Source organism: Oryzias latipes, chromosome 23 (genome assembly GCF_002234675.1).
Source record: "Oryzias latipes chromosome 23, ASM223467v1".
NCBI classification, from domain to species: domain Eukaryota; kingdom Metazoa; phylum Chordata; class Actinopteri; order Beloniformes; family Adrianichthyidae; genus Oryzias; species Oryzias latipes.
This window is the reverse complement of record NC_019881.2, coordinates 9,396,451-9,414,031: the sequence shown is the minus strand read 5'-3', so window position 1 is coordinate 9,414,031 and position 17,581 is coordinate 9,396,451. Positions and strand designations below refer to the sequence as shown.

Here is a 17,581-nt window from a genome sequence, read left to right as displayed (position 1 = left end):
GAAACTTCATCACTTGATTTTTTTAATGAAATTTTGGACTAAACAACTATTATTATAATAACTTCTGTTTAGGTTATCAGCACCAAGAATTCAACTTTCATAGGCATTTATGTGCCACTGCTTCCTAAAAAAATTCAGAATGATTGAAGTTACAGGTGAACTTTTAGACAACATTTCATCCAAATAGGTCCGAAAACGTCTTTTTAGGCAAAACTGCAAACACCTATTTTTTTGCATAACTTATCTTTCAAATATCAGCACAAAAAAATTAAAAACGGTAGGGATCTGTGTTTGCTGCCTTCCATATTTTTTTCAGACTTAAAAGTGTAACAGATGATTTATAAAAAATCCTTTTTCATCCAAAAACCTGTGTTAAATCTGTCTAGACTCCAAACAAACATTTTTTATGGTAACTTATGTTTCAACAATCGACACCAATTTTCACAGACCTATAGCTGAACATGTCCCATAGCTCCCTGAATATTTTCATAGATATAAAATGAACTGGTCATTCTAACATCTGGCATTCTAACATCTAACATCTTACATGTCAAAGCCTCTCTCAGCCTGGCTCAGCTGAAGGAGTCGTGTTACAACCCCGCCCCCTCCTGCTGGGACCCCTGCTTCTATGTAAATTAGCAAGCAGTGAACAGAGAGATGAGGAGTAAGAATGGCCATTACTCAGGCATGCATAATCCAAAGACAGCCAGTTAAACACTGAAAGACATATTTTTTCGGTATGTCTTTCATACATCTTTAGTATTAAAAACTCTCCAAGATGAATGTGCCTGACTCCACCTGCAGGTGGATCACAGACTTCCTGACGGACAGACAGCAGTATGTGAGGCTGGGGAAGCTTGTCTCAGATACTCGGACCACAAGCACCGGATCCCCCCAGGGCTGTGTCCTTTCACCCCTGTTACTCTCCCTGTACACAAACAGCTGCACAGCTGGTCACCTGTCTGTCAAACTCCTGAAGTTTGCTGACGACACCACACTCATCGGCCTCATCTCTGACGGAGATGAGTCGGCCTACAGGAGTGAAATAGCCAGGCTGGTGTCATAGTGCAGCGCTAACAACCTGGAGCTTAATGCTCTGAAGACAGTGGAGATGATAGTGGACTTCAGGAAGGCCCCAGCCCCCCTCCCCCCTGTCATCCTCTGTGACTCCCCGGTGACCTCTGTGGAGTCCTTCTGCTTCCTGGGAACCATCATCAGCCAGGACCTCAAGTGGGAGCAGAACATCAGCTCCATCACTAAGAAGGTCCAGCAGAGGATGTACTTCCTGAGGCAGCTGAAGAAGTTTCACCTCCCTGAAAAGATGCTGGTAGACTTCTACGATGCCATCATCGAATCCACCCTCACGTCCTCCATCACAGTCTGGTTCGCTGCGGCCACGGCCAGAGACAAGGCCAAGCTGCAACGCGTCATCCACTCAGGAGAGAAGGTGATCGGCTGCCACCTCCCGTCTCTCCAGGAGCTGGAGGCGGGCAGCCAGGATTGTAGCGGACCCATCTCATCCAGGACATAATCTCTTTCGGCCCCTCCCTTCTGGCAAGAGGCTCCGGTCCATCAGGACCAGGACCTCGCGCCACAAGAACAGCTTCTTCCCCACTGCAGTCAGCCTGCTGAACAGTACCCCAACTCCCCCAGCTGACCCTCCCCCGCCCACCAAAGGACTGTCTGTGACACTTACAGGCCCCACCATCCCAGCCCACCTGTGCTCCCACTTTACTTCACCTTACTCTACTGTATATAGTGTGTTGTTGTTGTTAACTTAATTTTTAACTTATTCTTAATTGCACTATACACCAAGTCAAAGAGTTGGGCGTCTCGCCATGCATAAATGTTGCTCTCACGTGCACATTCCTTGTCCAATCTCACTGAAATTCAATGGACATGATGAAGCTTCCATTCTGAACCCATGGATATGACAACTTTGGACGAGCTCTATAGCGCCACCTAGTTATTGCATGGGGCACATTATGCCCTGTTTTTTCTCTGTGCTTCGTCCGATGTTCATAAAATTACAACAGGAGATACTCAGAAGGGTCTTCTCTCATCGTTTAGAGTTTCATGGGTATACACCTGACGGTGCCTGTGCAAGCCACCGCCAAACAGGAAGTGGTTGATTGCGTTGTAGTCAGATAATTAAAAATTCATAAAAAATCAGCCGTTTGTATCACGAGGCTGAGATTTCAGAATGAGATGCCTCCTACATATCTCCAACTTAGTGTCCAGAGCCAATCACTTTTACACTTAAGGCCTACTGGTGAATGAAGCAGCAGTAATGCAGACATTTTGGAAAGTCTGGGTCAGCTTTACAGTGAGTGATGAAACCTGTTTGTCTATTTATCATAGCAGGAGCCCCGTCTGCAGTCACTGCTACCAGCTTTTCTAATGGTACCTTTTTCTGCACAAAAACTTCTTTACCGTGTAATACATTTCAACTCCTCCTATATTTGTTTGTAAGGGCAGTTCTGTCAAGAGTTCTTCTCTTGATGTAAAGAAAAACAAAAAAAAAAAAAACAAACACACAGCTGCGCTGCACTGCTGCTGTCTAGAGATTCTTCAAACTGGATGCAAAACAACATGCGCTTTGCAAGATCCCGGTCCACCTGATCGGCCAAGTTATCAAACATAGCTGACACATGTCTAGACATTGTAGTGGAAATTAGATCACTTCTATTTTTCACATCTTTAGGTACAGTGTTAATGTTTATCATCATTGCTTGATTGACAACTTTTTAATCTGAAAAGGCCTTCTGGATGAGAAAATGAGCAGGACTAAACAAAGCTTTGTTTGAATTTTTTTTTTCACAATATATGCAAAAATATCAGTCCTTAAAGGAAACAGATTACAGCCCCCCCCACCCCCACCCCCACCTTTCGCCGACAGGCTGCTGTCATGTTAAATGTGGCTTGCAGCTCCAGAATGCAGAAGGAAGAACGACACAAAACGGCTCGAGCAGGGCGTTGCTCATTCACTCACTCGTTCATGCTATATGCAAAAGTCTTTGTCCCTTAAGGCAACAGATTACAGTACCCCCACCCCCCACCCCCCACAGGCTGCTTTCCTATTGACATTAGCTTGAAGCTCCAGAATGGACAAGAAAGAACGACGAGAATGGCTCGAGCAGGGCGTTGCTCACGGGGCGGTCGCTCGTGCCAGGCGGTCGCACGTGCTCGGGCCCGCTAAATGCTACTTGTAGCTTTAATTAAAATTAAAGTTTGAACCAGCATCACTTTTTGTGGTCTCAAGAAGTTGCAGAGAAGCAAAGATCTGGCGATTTAAACAAATATCAATCATTCTCTGTTCTTGGGGACAAAAACACGTCTTCCTCTAATCTCTCCAAATCAGTAAACGGATGCTTTATTGCATCTTGGACTTGCTTTGATTTGGTTTTTATGACTCTTCTTGGACATATCTTTATGAATGGGATTACCTGCTCAGGTCAGATTTTTATGATACACTTTCTGGCTCAAATAGAAGACAACTTAAATCAAGTGAACTTTATTAACTAAATTCCTGGAAGTGTCATTGGGAGAGACATCACTCTTTGGTTTTACATTTAACTTTATGGTTTTTTTTATGGTTCACGATTAGACAACACGCAATTAGGAAAGAGCATCAAAGCGCAACATGCAGCCAAATAACGGTAATCATGAGGCCCTATCAGATTTGCATGACAATAAAAGGTCAGAGCTGCCAGTGAGCTCCAACATCACCCCCCGTAACTCTGCACTGCAGCTTCCAAACAAACTTCTAAAAAAAAAGAAGTTTTGAGTTAGTTTCTCATATATTTTAATATATGAGATACTAACTCATATATTTAAAAATATATAGCAATGAACCACCTATTTCTATGTATTCATTCAAATATTGTCAGATACATTTTAACCCTTGTGCTATCTTAGTTGATCCCACCCTTACATTGACTTGTTCTCCCTACCATAACAAAGGTGGATAAAGGTGGAAAGATTACATGTAATCCATGGACACCAGTGAAGATCACAAATCATTGAAGAAAAATAGGTTCAGAGCACTGTCTAGTGGGTCTAGATGACCCAACTCCCAACGTTAAAGTTCCTAGGATAGCACAAGGGTTACGTAAACAAATGCATGATATTATTGTTTCTGTTTATTAAAACAAAGTTTTCTTTTTACAATTAAGGAAGATCCAAGTTCCATTTTGCATGCAGATGGAGCAAAAATGGATATGTAGTCAGATATTGTAAAATGTAGCTGACATGTTTTTAGTTGACAGAGAATTTCTTTAGAAAAGATCTGCCCACCACTGCAGTAAAGAACTGTCTTCCTGTCTTTACCACTGAAGAATTGAAGGTTTTGATAAATCATCAGTTATATTTATAAAACTACCATGATAGTTGTGCTTTGTGATTTTTTATGTATTTTGTGAATTCATAACCTTTAAAACCTTTTTTGTAATTGTACAGTATTTTACAGGCATTATTTTCTCCAGTACTGTAATTTTCTATACTGCTGCCGCTGAATGTAAAATATTTAAAATATTTAAAATAAGGTACTGTAAATTATTTTACAACAGCAAGATAAATGACAGAAATTATTTACCGTCTTCTGAAAAAAGTAAAAACATTACAAGTTTAAGAACACAGATAAATGCAAGTTTGATCAAGTGGTTCTGTGTTTGCAAATATTGAAAAATCAATGAAAGTTCCATTCAGAAGATCTGTAGAAAAAGATAGACTGCTGGTCCCTGTGCCGGTCCCCAACCTGGATAAAACACAGGGTTGTGCCACCTTTCAACACATCAAAGGTGGACAACACCATAGTACAATTCAATCAAGATAGTTACAATAAAGGCACGTTAAAATAGTTTAACTTTAATAACAGTCTCTGTTAGAGACCAAAATATGATGTCATTTCACTGTCATCTCCCAGACTAAGCATGAAAACACGTGTTACAGATGGGTTTCCTCAACACTACATGTGGATCTATCGGAGACTCTGAAGACCAAGACAACATGGAAGAACTTGACCAACCCATCGACTTCAAGGATCTTCCAGCCCAGATTGACTGGAATAGAGACCTTCCTGCCAACATCTTTGTTCCTAAGGTGGAGGTCCACAGCCTGATCCTGGACTTTGCTGCCGTCTCCTTTTTGGACATATCAGCTCTGAAAGGACTGAAAACCGTAAGTGATTCACCACAGGAGCAGCCAAACCACTTCTTTCAACTCTGACCATTTTAACTCAATACTCTCATATTCTTTTAAGATGCTGAAAGAGCTGATCCGCATTGACATCGAGGTTTATATTGTGGCCTGTGACCGTAAGTTTCAACCAAAGAACGGAACCTATATCGCCATGTTTGTTTGAGGAATAAAAACCGCAAAACTAGGCTTAGGTTAAATTAGTTATATTGGGGTATTTTGCTCTAACAATTGTTAGAGTTCTACCACGAGAGGGAAAATGTCTTTATATTCAATAAATGGGTTTTGTATTTTGAGTGTCATGTCTGAACTCACAGATGTTTGTTTTTAGAAAAGTTTTCTCTTTTCATCTTCTACATTTACCATGGTCACTTGATGAACATCTGTATTTGTTTTGACCTGCAGCTTACATCCTAGAGAAACTTCACGACTGCTGCTTCTTTGATGAGGAAGTTCAGCCAAGCATGTTCTTCTTAACGCTGCACGACGCCATGCTGAACATTTTAGACAAGCATTCTGAGCAAACAGAGAAGAATCCAGACCACGGAAAGGTGAGACACAGCACCCCTTCACTTTGATACCATTAAATGTAAGCAGTGATAAAACAGTCATGGTTTTGATGTTTTTGCAGATAATAACAACAGTCACCGTCCACAACAGCTTAAAGATCAGAGAAAAGGATGTATGTGACCCCGTCTTTCAACTGCTCTTTCTTTAATTCCACTTATTTCTTGAATAGAAAGAGAAATGTTTCTCAATAATTCCATAAATACATTCTTTAGCTGTAACATACCTAACTGTTCTTTTCGTTGTTTTGTTGTAAATCTAAATTTACTCAAATAAAAACTTCTACTTTCACAGGTTCCAGAACCAGAACACAAGTTTTAACATTTAAAGAAGAGAAGAAGACAAAGACTGGAATAACAAAAAAACTAAGGCTTAAAAACATACATTTTTAGAAGTTTGTACTATTTCCTGCATAATTAAAAACCTTATACTTCTTATGTGTATTTTCATGCATATTTGCATATTTACTGTATTTAAAAAAAAGCAGAATGTTTTATACTTTGTACAGTGCAGTTTTAGTTTTCTGTGATACCTTTGTTTTTACTGTTTTCCTGTAAATGACTAATGAATAGTAAAATAATTGCCAAAAACACACGTAGACATACACCGATACATATGTATATAAATGTTTTCAAATATTTTACATAATTCTCATGAAACATATTTACATTTTTTATTCACATTCAAATTTTAGATAATGTATAAGATTCAGGGTATAAATATAATTTGTTTACTGTTGATTGAGAGAGAAATTCTTTTCCCAAAAAGATGTAAAAAAATAGTCAAATAAAGTGCAGGTAGTAAAAAGAACAATACTAGAACAATGTGTGTGAATAAATGCTTACTAATGAATAAAAGAATTCGCTATTGACATGATGCACAGTACTCACATACAACACCTTTTTTTAAAAGTGCATTTTGTTACAAAAAAAAAAGGTGTGGAGTGGAGTGTGTGCAGTGGAGACGCCTTCTCTCGAGTGATGAATCACGCTTTTCCATCTAAGATTCTGATGGACGAGTCTGGGATTTAGAAGTTGCCAGAACGGTGCATTTGGGATTGCATTATGCCGAGTGTGAAATTTGGTGGAGGAGGAATTATGGTGTTGGCTCATTTATCAGGACTTGGGCTTGGCCCCTTAGTTCCATTGAAAGGAACTCTGAATGCTTCAGGACACCAAAACATTTTGGACAATTCCATGTTCCCAACCTTGTGGGAATAGTTTGGAGCTGGCCCCTTCCTCTTCCAACATGACGGTGCACAAAGCAAGGTCCATAAAGACAAAGATGACAGAGTCTGGTGTGGATGAACTTTACTGGCCTGCACAGAGTCCTCACCGGAATCCAATAGAACACCTTTGAGACGAATAATACTAGAGACAGAGAGCCAGGCCTTCTCCACCAACATCAGTGTGTGACCTCACCAATGCACTTTTGGAAGAATGGTCAGCAATTCCTATAAACACACTGCTCAACCTTGTGGGCAGCCTTCCCAGACGAGTTGACCCTGTAATAACTGCAAAAGGTGGACCCACATTAAATTGAACTCTATGGTTCAGGAATGGGATGGAACTTCAGTTAAGGTGCAAGGCAAGAGGGGTGAGGCCAAAGGGTTTCCTTGTTGTAAAGATTTATGAAAATACAACACTAAATTATCTTTACCACTTCACATTTATGCCTATAACAGCTGCAATCTGTCATTGATTAGAGTCTCATATTTTTGTTCTCAAATCATTTCCTTTTGATCAGAACTTAGTCCAGATTTACTCATTCCAAACACGTGTATAACTGGAATGTTTAAGGGGCTGTCCCTGGTTAACTTTTGCGGGCAGCCTTTCTGTAGCCTTTTGAAAAAATAATTACTTTTAATAATGAGTAATATATGAAGCAGCATCAGCCATTCCATCACACCACTTCCTGACTGTTCAGCTAGTCTCCTTCATAAAGCAAATGTGGCCAGCCAACTTCTGCTTATTCCTGGGCAGCGTCAAGACAAAGGTAAGGTACACCCTGGAGAGTTTGCCCGTCTTTCACAGGACACACTTGGTGAAAACCCTGGAATGCACATGTAAACTCCACACAGAAATGTCCCAGCCAGAGGTTTGAACCAGGAAGAGTTAACCACTGCAACACCGTGCAACCCACTACAAACCTATGTTAGGTTGTAGTGTCCACCTTCCCCTCAAAAAAAGAATAAGAACAATTCATGTTTCTGATTGGTCCACCATCTATAGTAGAGATACCTCTACCAGAGGCATAAAAACATGAATATTAATATTCAAAAGTAATATTTATAAAAATGTTTGTTTGGAGGTCGTTTACAACTGAGCTGAAACTGTTAATGACTTCCATCCTATTTTTTTTTTAAAACATATGAAGAGACAGAGGAGATTGGTACTGTGCTGTGGGTAAAAAAAAAAAAAAAGTGTTTAGAACCCAAACATCCATTAGCACACAGAGTGTTATCAACATTGCAATAAAGTTTCTGTTTGGTGGAGTCTGAACATTCTTCTACACACTTGAAAGTCATGAAAGTCTGCTCAGACTCACACAAACCTTTTAGACACTGGATTTCATGTTTTTTCTGTGCCTGTTTCATCAACTCCATGACTTTTTAAAACACGCAACTTCTGACATGAGCAAGGACCTTTGGCCTTACATTCCAACTCTACTTAGCGAGCGATGGTGCTGCCATTCTCCCATCTTATGCCTCAAAGCAAACATGCAATGAGGACCCAGCTGTGACTTGCATTGTTTTCAGAAATCTTACAATTTTACAATTACACTCAAACAAGTCAAACTAGAATGTTAATAAGACATGACAATTTTTTTCATAACTATTGTGGGGGAAAAAAAGTCTTGCAGTTAAGACACCAAACGGTAGCACAAGTACAACTTTTTTGTGAGACTGGCATAAAAGTTTGCATCATTGTCCTCTGATACTTATTTCATCTTGCTGCAGGTTTTTTTCTATTTATAAGTCTCTAGTTTTTTATTAAATGTTGCAAAAAAATTGAATTTCTTTAAAGGAAATAAAAAACATACAGCAAAGTCCTAACATCTGGGTTTCCTAAGCTTTTAGGAGATCGCATTTAAAACATTTTTTTTTTTATTACAGCAAAAAAGAACTTCTGATGTAATCAACTCAGCTGCTCCCAACTCATCAAATAAAGACAAGTAGGTATGACATGAAAAGTTTATTGAGAATGAACGTCTTTCACTTCAGCATTGACATCAGCAGACGTATATACAGAGATCCTTTCCAATAAGCTATTAAAAAAGGGACATTCCTGCTCTTCTCCAAATTATTAGTGCGCTCATGGGGAAGTGGAGCACAGGTAACTAAAATGTGCACCATACACACATTTGAATGTGGGCAGTTTTATCCAAATCAAAGTTCTACATCCTGAAATCCTGAGGTTCACTATCACATTACTTAGACAAGCGGTATGGAAAAGAACAACACCGACGACTTCCCACTCAACCAGCTTTCAGTTTACTGGTAATAAGGTCGATAGCGGCCCTGATCTGGGTGATGGGGGCCTGGCATCTGTCCCTGGGGAGGTGGACCCTGCATTCGAGGAGGTGGGGGCCCCCTGGGAGCAGGCCACATCCCAGGACTGAGTCCTCCTGGCTGGTTAAACGGAGGGCTGAGGGTGCCCTGGTCTTCAGGGAACGGCTGCATGGAGTTGGGGTTGTAGTGGTGAGGTGGGGGGGCATTCACAGGAGGTCCGGTGTGCTGTGGGGGAGGTCCTGGAGGTGGGTGATTTATATAGGGGGGCATGATGTGCCCTGGTGGGGGAGGCGGGGCTGTAGACATGGGGGGAGGAGCCTGGTTGTAGACCATGTGTGGTGTCCCAGAGCCCTGGGGGGGGTGCTGCATTGGGTGACTAATAGGAGGAGGTGGACCAAAGTGCTGTTGAGGTGGCGCCATCATGTGGTGAGAGTGTGACACCACAGGCGGCTGCCCAGGATAGTCTCCAGGGTGGTGATGCGGGGGCTGGCTGGGGCATGGCCCACCAGGATGGGAATCCCGTGATGAAGACGAGTCATCTTGAATGGGCACTGTGATGAGATTGCTGTGTTTACGAGTTGTTACAGTGGCAATGCGAAACGTCTCTGGTCCCAGAGATGGAGTTGGGGGAGGCCCGTCATGGGGGGTCGGTGGAGGCGGCTGACTGTAGGGATCGTGACTGCTGTGCATTTGGTTTGGGAGGTGGACATGGTTCTTAGGGATGTGAGGAGGAGGCACACGGAAGCGATCAGAAATTTCAGGTGCTTGTGGCAGATGCACAGGATCCTGGCGGCCCGAGGAGGACTTGGTGGCTCTCATGTGACGGTGGTTCACGTGGGCTTGGAGGTCCCGCTGGGACAAGTAGGTGCGCTTGCATCCTGGTACAATGCTGCACATGTAGAGGGACCCTCGCTGGCACTGCTCGATGCGCTGAACTGGATCCGTGCAGTTATACAGACTGAGACTGAACACACATACAACAGTTGAGTCTCTTCAAACAGAAACCATAAAACTACAGGTTACGAGCAGCTTTTGCATCACACGTGTGTAAACCCTATCAAAATTCTCGAAATGTCAAAACAAATTTTTTTTCAATGACACTGTTTCCTTTAGATCCTAATTATGTGAATAAATACGAACCTACTCACGCGATAAATCATTAAAAAATATGGCGAGAGATGTGAACAATACTTTGACAACAGATCCAAATTTCTGCCATAGCACCAACGCTCATCATCATTTATCAGAGGAGCTGTGGACCCAACAATTCCACATGACACGCTCAACTTTTGATGAGCTGTGTGACGCTTTGGGACCTCTGGTGGCGCCCGCTGTGCATTCCCCAAGACAGCCAGTTCCTACCAAAAGACGCCTCGCCATCCGGTTGTTGGTCATGGGGCTCATTTAGTTTGAAAAAAGTGTTTCCATTGCAGTTTTGTGAAATATGTCAATTTGGATATGCCTCAAAAACAACCACCTCCAAGCACAAAAACTTTTTCTTTTTGATAAATACTAGCTTAATGTCGTGTTTCAATCAGGTAAATTTATTATCCTAAATCTAATTTGCGCTATTTCATATTCAACGAAATAGACTCGTGTGAGGGAAAAAAGTTACCCGTAACCAAGAAAGTGTTTTTTTTAAGGCTGCATTAAATCATAGCTTCAATGCTTAATAAATTGTTTCAAAACATTTTTCACTTAAAAGTGCTTTATGTTTCTAATTTTGCAACCACAAATGAAATTCCTCCAAATGTAAATTTACAGAGCAAAAATTATTATACTGCCATATATATATATATATATATATTTTTTTATTATTTTACTAATATTTTCCAATCTTTTGTCAATTTGTTAGTAACTTTTCTATTACGTTTTGTCATTAAGCAGCCACATAAAAAAACTGTTTCCAATTGTTCAATTAACAGAGAATTAAACAGAACTACACATTGAAGATGGAAACATGTCTCACCCTGGACACATCTTCTCGCCTTTCTTCTCATGAAGCAAAGCGCAGTCATAGCAGAAAACATGCTTGCAGGGAATCTGAAAGATGCAAGGTCAAGAGTTAAGCAAGAAAATGTTGACTGAAAATGACAGAAATTGAAATTCTGCACATACCATCCGTCCATAAAGTTGAATGGGGAGACCACATTTATCACAGAAGTGAATCGGAACTTCATCTCTTTCACCGATCAGATTTAGCTGTTGGAAAAGTCACTTAAAATGTTGAATCACATACTGGTAAAATATACTCAAAAACAGAAACTTTAACAGTATCGTTCAAAAAAACAACACCAATATAGACAGAACTCATTTTGATACTAACTTAGGCATGAAAATGCTCTTTCATGACACTGTCAGCAAAGTGAAACCGTCTTTATAGCCACCATACCTTACAGTCCCATAACAGAGGCTGCGGAAATCTTCTCTGACTTCCAAACACATCCCCAGCTTTAGCGCCACAGTCAAACCGATCCTCCTGCTTGAAGCCGAACTTTTCTGAGAAAGCCAGAGAATAACACAAAGATGCTAAAAAAGCCCACAACACCCACAGGGTGCAGTCCTCAGCTCAACCCCAGAAAAGTGCGGTAACATTTTTTAAAAAATTGTTAAATTGATTAAAACTAAATAATAATTATAAAGTTATTTAAAGATATGATAGATTATTGTAGGATAAACACATCAAGATTGACATGCAAGCAATGTAAGTCAGGTCAAGTCACAAGAGAGCAGCCTCATTAGGGCGGCTGTTGGGCAGTGGTAGGGAGGTCGACCTCCGAGCAGAAGATTACGGGTTCGATTCCCGCCTTGGCCCGTCCATGTATCGAAGTGTCCCTGGGCAAGACACTGGTGGAAGGTTCAGCATCAGAGCCACCACCAGTGTGTGAATGTGTGTGAATGGGGCCTTGACTAAAGCGCTTTGGGCCTTCAAAGAAAAGCATTATACAAGTATAAGTATTTACCATTTACCATGATATTATCGGATCAAAAAAGGCAACACTGAAAGCAGCTCAGTTTCGACACAGAAAACCACAATTAAGTGGTACTACTACTCTGTGCTAAAAAAAAAAAGGGTAAAAATGCAGGTTGAACTGTGCCCGATGCCTACCATCGTCTCCAGGTTCACTTTTACAGGGTCTGTTACCAACAGGTCTCGGCAGGCGCAGCTGAGGTTTAGTCCTTAATGGCTGTTTAGAAATTAATTTGATGGGGATTCGCCTCCGAACATCCAGGCCACCCAAGGTCCCAGAGCAATCGCTTCCTTGAAGATCGTTGTCTGTTGACAAAAGCATAAATAACATAAATCGCCGATTTTGTTTTGAAAATCACAGAGTAAAACACAACATATGAATATCACAAATATCAACTTTGCACGCTTTGCTTTTGTGTTTTCATGAATTTAATTCATTTATTTTTGGCTCAATTTTATTTTTACAAGTTGAAATAAATAAGAGGGTGCGACTTTATGAAGAATTGCAGAAATGCTTTAGAATTAAGAAGTTCTGTCCCATTAATCAACTGAGAACTGCTGCTAGCAGAGTTGGAATACTGAAATAAAGCGGGATATTGTGTTTTTGGTGATTTTTATCCTTCTGCTTCCTGTGTGTATTGTTCTATTTCACATTTAAAATCTTAATTTGTGGACAAACTTTAGTAATTTAATTTCTAAACCTAACTGGCAGATATCCTTACACAAAAAACCCCAGACAAAATGGAAAGGATTTTAAAAGCCCTATATCTTGCTATGCTTCCAGAGTAAACTATATTTATATATAAAAATGTATTACCTTTGGCACACTAAAGAACCATTTTTTAAATTAAATAGGAGTTATTTTCGCAGCTCATTTTCCAAGCCGAAAGTAAGATGACTTGATCTCTGAGGCCCACCTTTCTCTTCTTGTTGGTGCTGCCCATTTCATGACGTCACACGTTTCACCCACAGAAACAAACATCCAAACTTTTGCAAAGATGGATGTGAATATCATGCATAGAAAATGAAAACGTTTAGCTGATCCCTGCTAGCTTGTGTGGCCGTGTGTGTTAGCCTGGGGGCGGTGCTGGCAGCACAGACTCTTCCTGGAAGGGGCTGTTCTCACTTTGTGATGTGAGGACCCACGCGTTTTACATGGATTGGGAGGGGCTTTGAGGACCCAGAGATGTGTGAGTGGATCAAAACACCGCCTTGGGGTTGTTTTGTGAGGAATGAACATTATAATACACTTAAAAGCTCATCAAGTTGATTTGCATGATATGGGCCCTTTAATTTTGAAAAACAAACAAACAAAAACATTTTACCCTACATTCGTAAGCCTCTGTGATTCAGTTATTCAGTTCCCTTTTGAGTAATTTGTGCTTCATTAATGCTACATAGCCAGTTTCAAATGTGCCCTTCATGAAGACGATCAGATCACGTGATAAAAACACTGCCCTTTCCATCTGACTAGGATTTATTTTTGACAAATTCATGTAATATTCGTAAAACTTCAAAGTTAGCTTTCCTTTTTAATCAAGTTATTGGTGCTACAAACTTAGATTAATTCAGCCCCAAATCACCGAACAACCAAAATAAAAAAAGCTATATAGGACGCAAATGTGCTTAACTGAACCACGGACTCTTTGAAAAGTTTAGCCGCCGCAGCCGCTGGCAGTAGCACAGGCTAACACACTCGAGCATCGGTTCACCAACTCAGTCACTACTTTTACAATAACTTCCGTTTAAAAAACGGATAGCTAATGATAGAAGTCAAGCCCCAAATACGTCTATGGTGCAACAACCTGCTAACCAGATAAAAGAAAACATTTCAGCTTTCACGGACTAACGTGCGTTTTTTTTTTACCCCCGAACATTTCTGAGCTAGCTTATTTCATGCTAGCTTTAACGGTATCGAACGAGGTTCAAAGTAAAAATGAACAGAAAACAGCGCTTTTGACCACCCAAACAGCTGCTAAAACAGAGACTATGGTGCTGCAGTAAAGTGTGTGAAATAGAAAGGAAGAAAGAACATAGCTACGGTAGGCCAAACTAAGCATTTTTTGCTTACCGCTTTGGTCCATGATCCATCTAGCGAGCGCAATGCATGTTGGGATAAAAAAAGAACTAGGAAGTGAAAGATAAGGAAAGGAAACAAGTGAACAAGATAGGATTTTAAAAGTTTAAATGTTTAAAAGTGCTCCACAGCTGGTTTAAGAGCAGCATGTCTCCATCTTTTATGTTTGCTTCTCAACTGGTATAAACCATTCCCTCAATTATGTCTAAACCATGTTATCCTATTCTTATATGCTTTTGACCTGTTCATTGTTTTATGATCATTGTTTTTATTCAGTATATTTTATTTTTTACTAGTATTTGTTACTTTTTTCATCAGTAGTGCGGTATTCCTCTAAACTTTGTGAAGTACACATCTAAAGAGAATTTAATTCCACTGACTGTTACTATTGTATACTATTTAATTCAACATATGATCCATCAGAGTGAACTTTCAAAAGGTTTTGAGAAAACATGAGGCTTTTTAAAACCAAGCGTGATTGTGACCATCCAAATTTACTGACGATCAAACAAAAACTGCTATAGAAATATCTCACTTTAGTATTTTTACTTGTAAGATTAAATAAACTGCTATGAAGTAACAACAAATAACCCTCACAATTTAACTGAAGCAAACCCATTCCCTGTACATACTAAATGCTGGGTTTTATAAACCCTTAGCAAGCAGGGTTGTTAACATCTGGAACAGGTGTACTTCGCCCAAAAGAAACTGCAATGCCAGGCTAGTTGGAAAACATGCAGGACACCCAACCACCCCCAGGGCCTGGACTTTGAGGTCAAATGTAGAAAAACATTTAAAAAACATGCAGCTTATAGATAGATAGATAGATAGATAGATAGATAGATAGATAGATAGATAGATAGATAGATAGATAGATAGATAGATAGATAGATAGATAGATAGATAGATAGATAGATAGATAGATAGATAGATAGATAGATAGATAGATAGATAGATAGATAGATAGATAGATAGATAGATAGATAGATAGATAGATAGATAGATAGATAGATAGATAGATAGATAGATAGATAGATAGATAGATAGATAGATATAAACTTTATTAATCTCCCAAAGGAGAAATTCAGGTGTCCGGTAGCAAAACACACAACCACACACAACAAACAACAGTAAAAAGACAGTTCACAAAATAATATCAGTTCATATCAGGCAGGTTCATTAAACAGCCTGATAGCTGTAGGGACAAATAAGTTCTTAAAGCGCTCTGTCCTGCAGCGCAGTGAAAGGAGTCTATTACTCCGTGTGCTCCTCTGACCTGACATCGTGTTGTGCAAAGGATGTCTGGGATTGTCCAGGATGCTCTGAGTCAAAGCCCTCATTCTCTTCTGGAGCACAGATCCCAGAGAGTCCACCCTCCTCCCGATCACAGATGCACATCTCTTAATCAGTTTGTCCAATCGAGTGCAATCCCTCGTGGTCATACTGCCACCCCAGCAGACAACCCCATGGAAGACAGCACTCGCCACAACCGACTGATAAAGAGGAGCAACATGTCAGTACATACATCAAAGGACCTCAGCTTTCTCAGAAAGAACAGTCTACTCTGCCCTTTCTTATACAGAGCATGAGCCTGCTCCGACCAGTCCAGTTTGTGGTCAAGGTGCACACCCAAGTATTTGTAGGAGTCAACCACCTCGATTCCCCCTCCATCAATGATCACTGGCTGGTGGGAGGACTTCCTACTAAAGTCAATAATCATCTCCTTGGTCTTTGATATGTTAAGCACAAGACCATTGTCCCTGCTCCAGGAGGTGAATCTGGTGATGAGCTCCCTGTACTCACTCTCATCCCCTCCCTTTACACACGCCACAATAGCAGTGTCGTCCGAATACTTCTGAACATGACAAGCTGCAGATGCATAATTAAAGTCAGCAGTGTAGAGTGTGAAGAGAAAAGGCGATAGTACAGTTCCCTGTGGTGCTCCGGTGTTGCTCCTCAATGTCCCAGATACACAGTCTCCTAGTCGGACAAACTGTGACCTAAGAGTCAGATAGTTGTGGATCCAGCGAACAAAACCTGGATCAACTCCCATCCTCTCAAGCTTCCTCTTCAGCAGCTGAGGCTGGACTGTATCAAAGGCACTTGTGAAATCGAAAAACATCACCCTCACATATCTGCCAGTCCCTTCCAGAAAGGAGAGCACCCTATGGACCATATAAAGGACTGCATCCTCCACTCCCATACTGTCCTGATAGGCAAACTGAAGGGGGTCCAGCGCCCCCTCCACCTGGGGTTTGAGCCTCCGGAGTAGTAGCCTCTCAAAAGTCTTCATTATGACAGATGTTAGGGCAACTGGTCTATAGTCCTTCATCCCTGCAGGCCTTGTCACCTTGGGCACTGGGACAAGGCATGAGGTCTTCCACAAGCCAGGGACACATCCTGTCTGAAGACTCCTGTTAAAGATGGTTTGAAGAGGCACCGCCAGCTCTGACGCACAGTCCTTTAGCAACCGTGGTGATATTCCATCAGGACCAGCAGATTTCCAACCATTGAGCCAAGATTTCCAACCATTATGTTAGATGTTCTTGTCAAAAGTCACAAAACAAAATGAAAGCCATAAGTGGCACTGTAGCTACCCACACCTGCACTACTGGCTGCTACATTTCTTTACTCCCCTCAAATACTATTCTCTCTGCATGTGACAAATTCATAAAAAACCCTTTTTTTCAAAATGGCATATTTTGTCCATAGCAACCATTTTATATTTTGGTCGTCTGAGGGTAACGAACAGGTCTATGAAATTATTAAAAGAATCTGCAGAAGTAAACCTTATGATTTCCTTGGAAACTGAGTTTTTTCCCCTGCCCAGAGTATGTTCATATTGTGTATCACATCGTTATGTTTAGCTTGAGCCAACACTCACCAAGCTAACTTTTTGATGTTTTGGCATAGCTTTGGGCATTTCTCTTCAGGGGTCGCCACAGTGAATGAGTTACACAGGTGGTTTGAGAGATATTTTACAACAGATGGCCTTCCTGGCACAACCTTGTACTTTATCCAGGAATAAAATACAAGGCACAAGACCTGTGCTGGTTCTCAGCCCAGTTCAGCCTGTCACAGGCTTGAGCCCCCTTGTGGCCACATGTGAAGGGTCTTGCCCAGGGACCCACACTGGATGAAGCTCTTGTGCCCCCTGGGAATCAAACCCTGGATTTCCATATTCAAGTCCTACACTTAACCAACTGAGCCATTTGGATGTTGTTCAAAATCTACAACTTGTAAAAGCAACATTTTAGTA

The 17,581-nt window shown here is 40.9% G+C and overlaps 2 protein-coding genes across 2 annotated transcripts in view; one reads left to right on the top strand and one right to left on the bottom strand.

Annotated features, from left to right (window-relative positions):
- Positions 1 to 6,639, top strand: part of slc26a3 (solute carrier family 26 member 3) — a 35,583-nt gene extending 28,944 nt beyond the window's left edge. Inside the window, exons 17-21 of the mRNA XM_023952515.1 lie at positions 4,951 to 5,178; positions 5,261 to 5,315; positions 5,602 to 5,747; positions 5,828 to 5,878; positions 6,058 to 6,639. Coding sequence (XP_023808283.1) covers positions 4,951 to 5,178; positions 5,261 to 5,315; positions 5,602 to 5,747; positions 5,828 to 5,878; positions 6,058 to 6,084 — 507 coding nt within the window. The 3' untranslated portion in view covers positions 6,085 to 6,639. The remainder of the gene's footprint in view (positions 1 to 4,950; positions 5,179 to 5,260; positions 5,316 to 5,601; positions 5,748 to 5,827; positions 5,879 to 6,057) is intronic.
- Positions 6,640 to 8,942: 2,303 nt separating this feature from the next.
- On the bottom strand, positions 8,943 to 14,421 carry cbll1 (Cbl proto-oncogene like 1). The gene is made up of 6 exons (XM_023952451.1): positions 14,317 to 14,421; positions 12,384 to 12,551; positions 11,667 to 11,773; positions 11,393 to 11,476; positions 11,244 to 11,317; positions 8,943 to 10,238 (listed from the first exon to the last, which is right to left on the bottom strand). The coding sequence occupies exons 1-6, from the start codon at positions 14,327 to 14,329 to the stop codon at positions 9,257 to 9,259; spliced, it is 1,428 nt and encodes a 475-aa protein (XP_023808219.1). The 5' UTR covers positions 14,330 to 14,421; the 3' UTR covers positions 8,943 to 9,256.
- Positions 14,422 to 17,581: the final 3,160 nt, after the last annotated feature.

What these genes read in the sequence shown, in the direction of transcription:
- cbll1 (XM_023952451.1), bottom strand. An exon ending in TTCAACTTTATGGACGGATG is followed by an intron (nt 11,318 to 11,392) that starts GTATGTGCAGAA and finishes TGCATCTTTCAG; the next exon opens with ATTCCCTGCAAGCATGTTTT. An exon ending in GGCGAGAAGATGTGTCCAGG is followed by an intron (nt 10,239 to 11,243) that starts GTGAGACATGTT and finishes ATGTGTGTTCAG; the next exon opens with TCTCAGTCTGTATAACTGCA.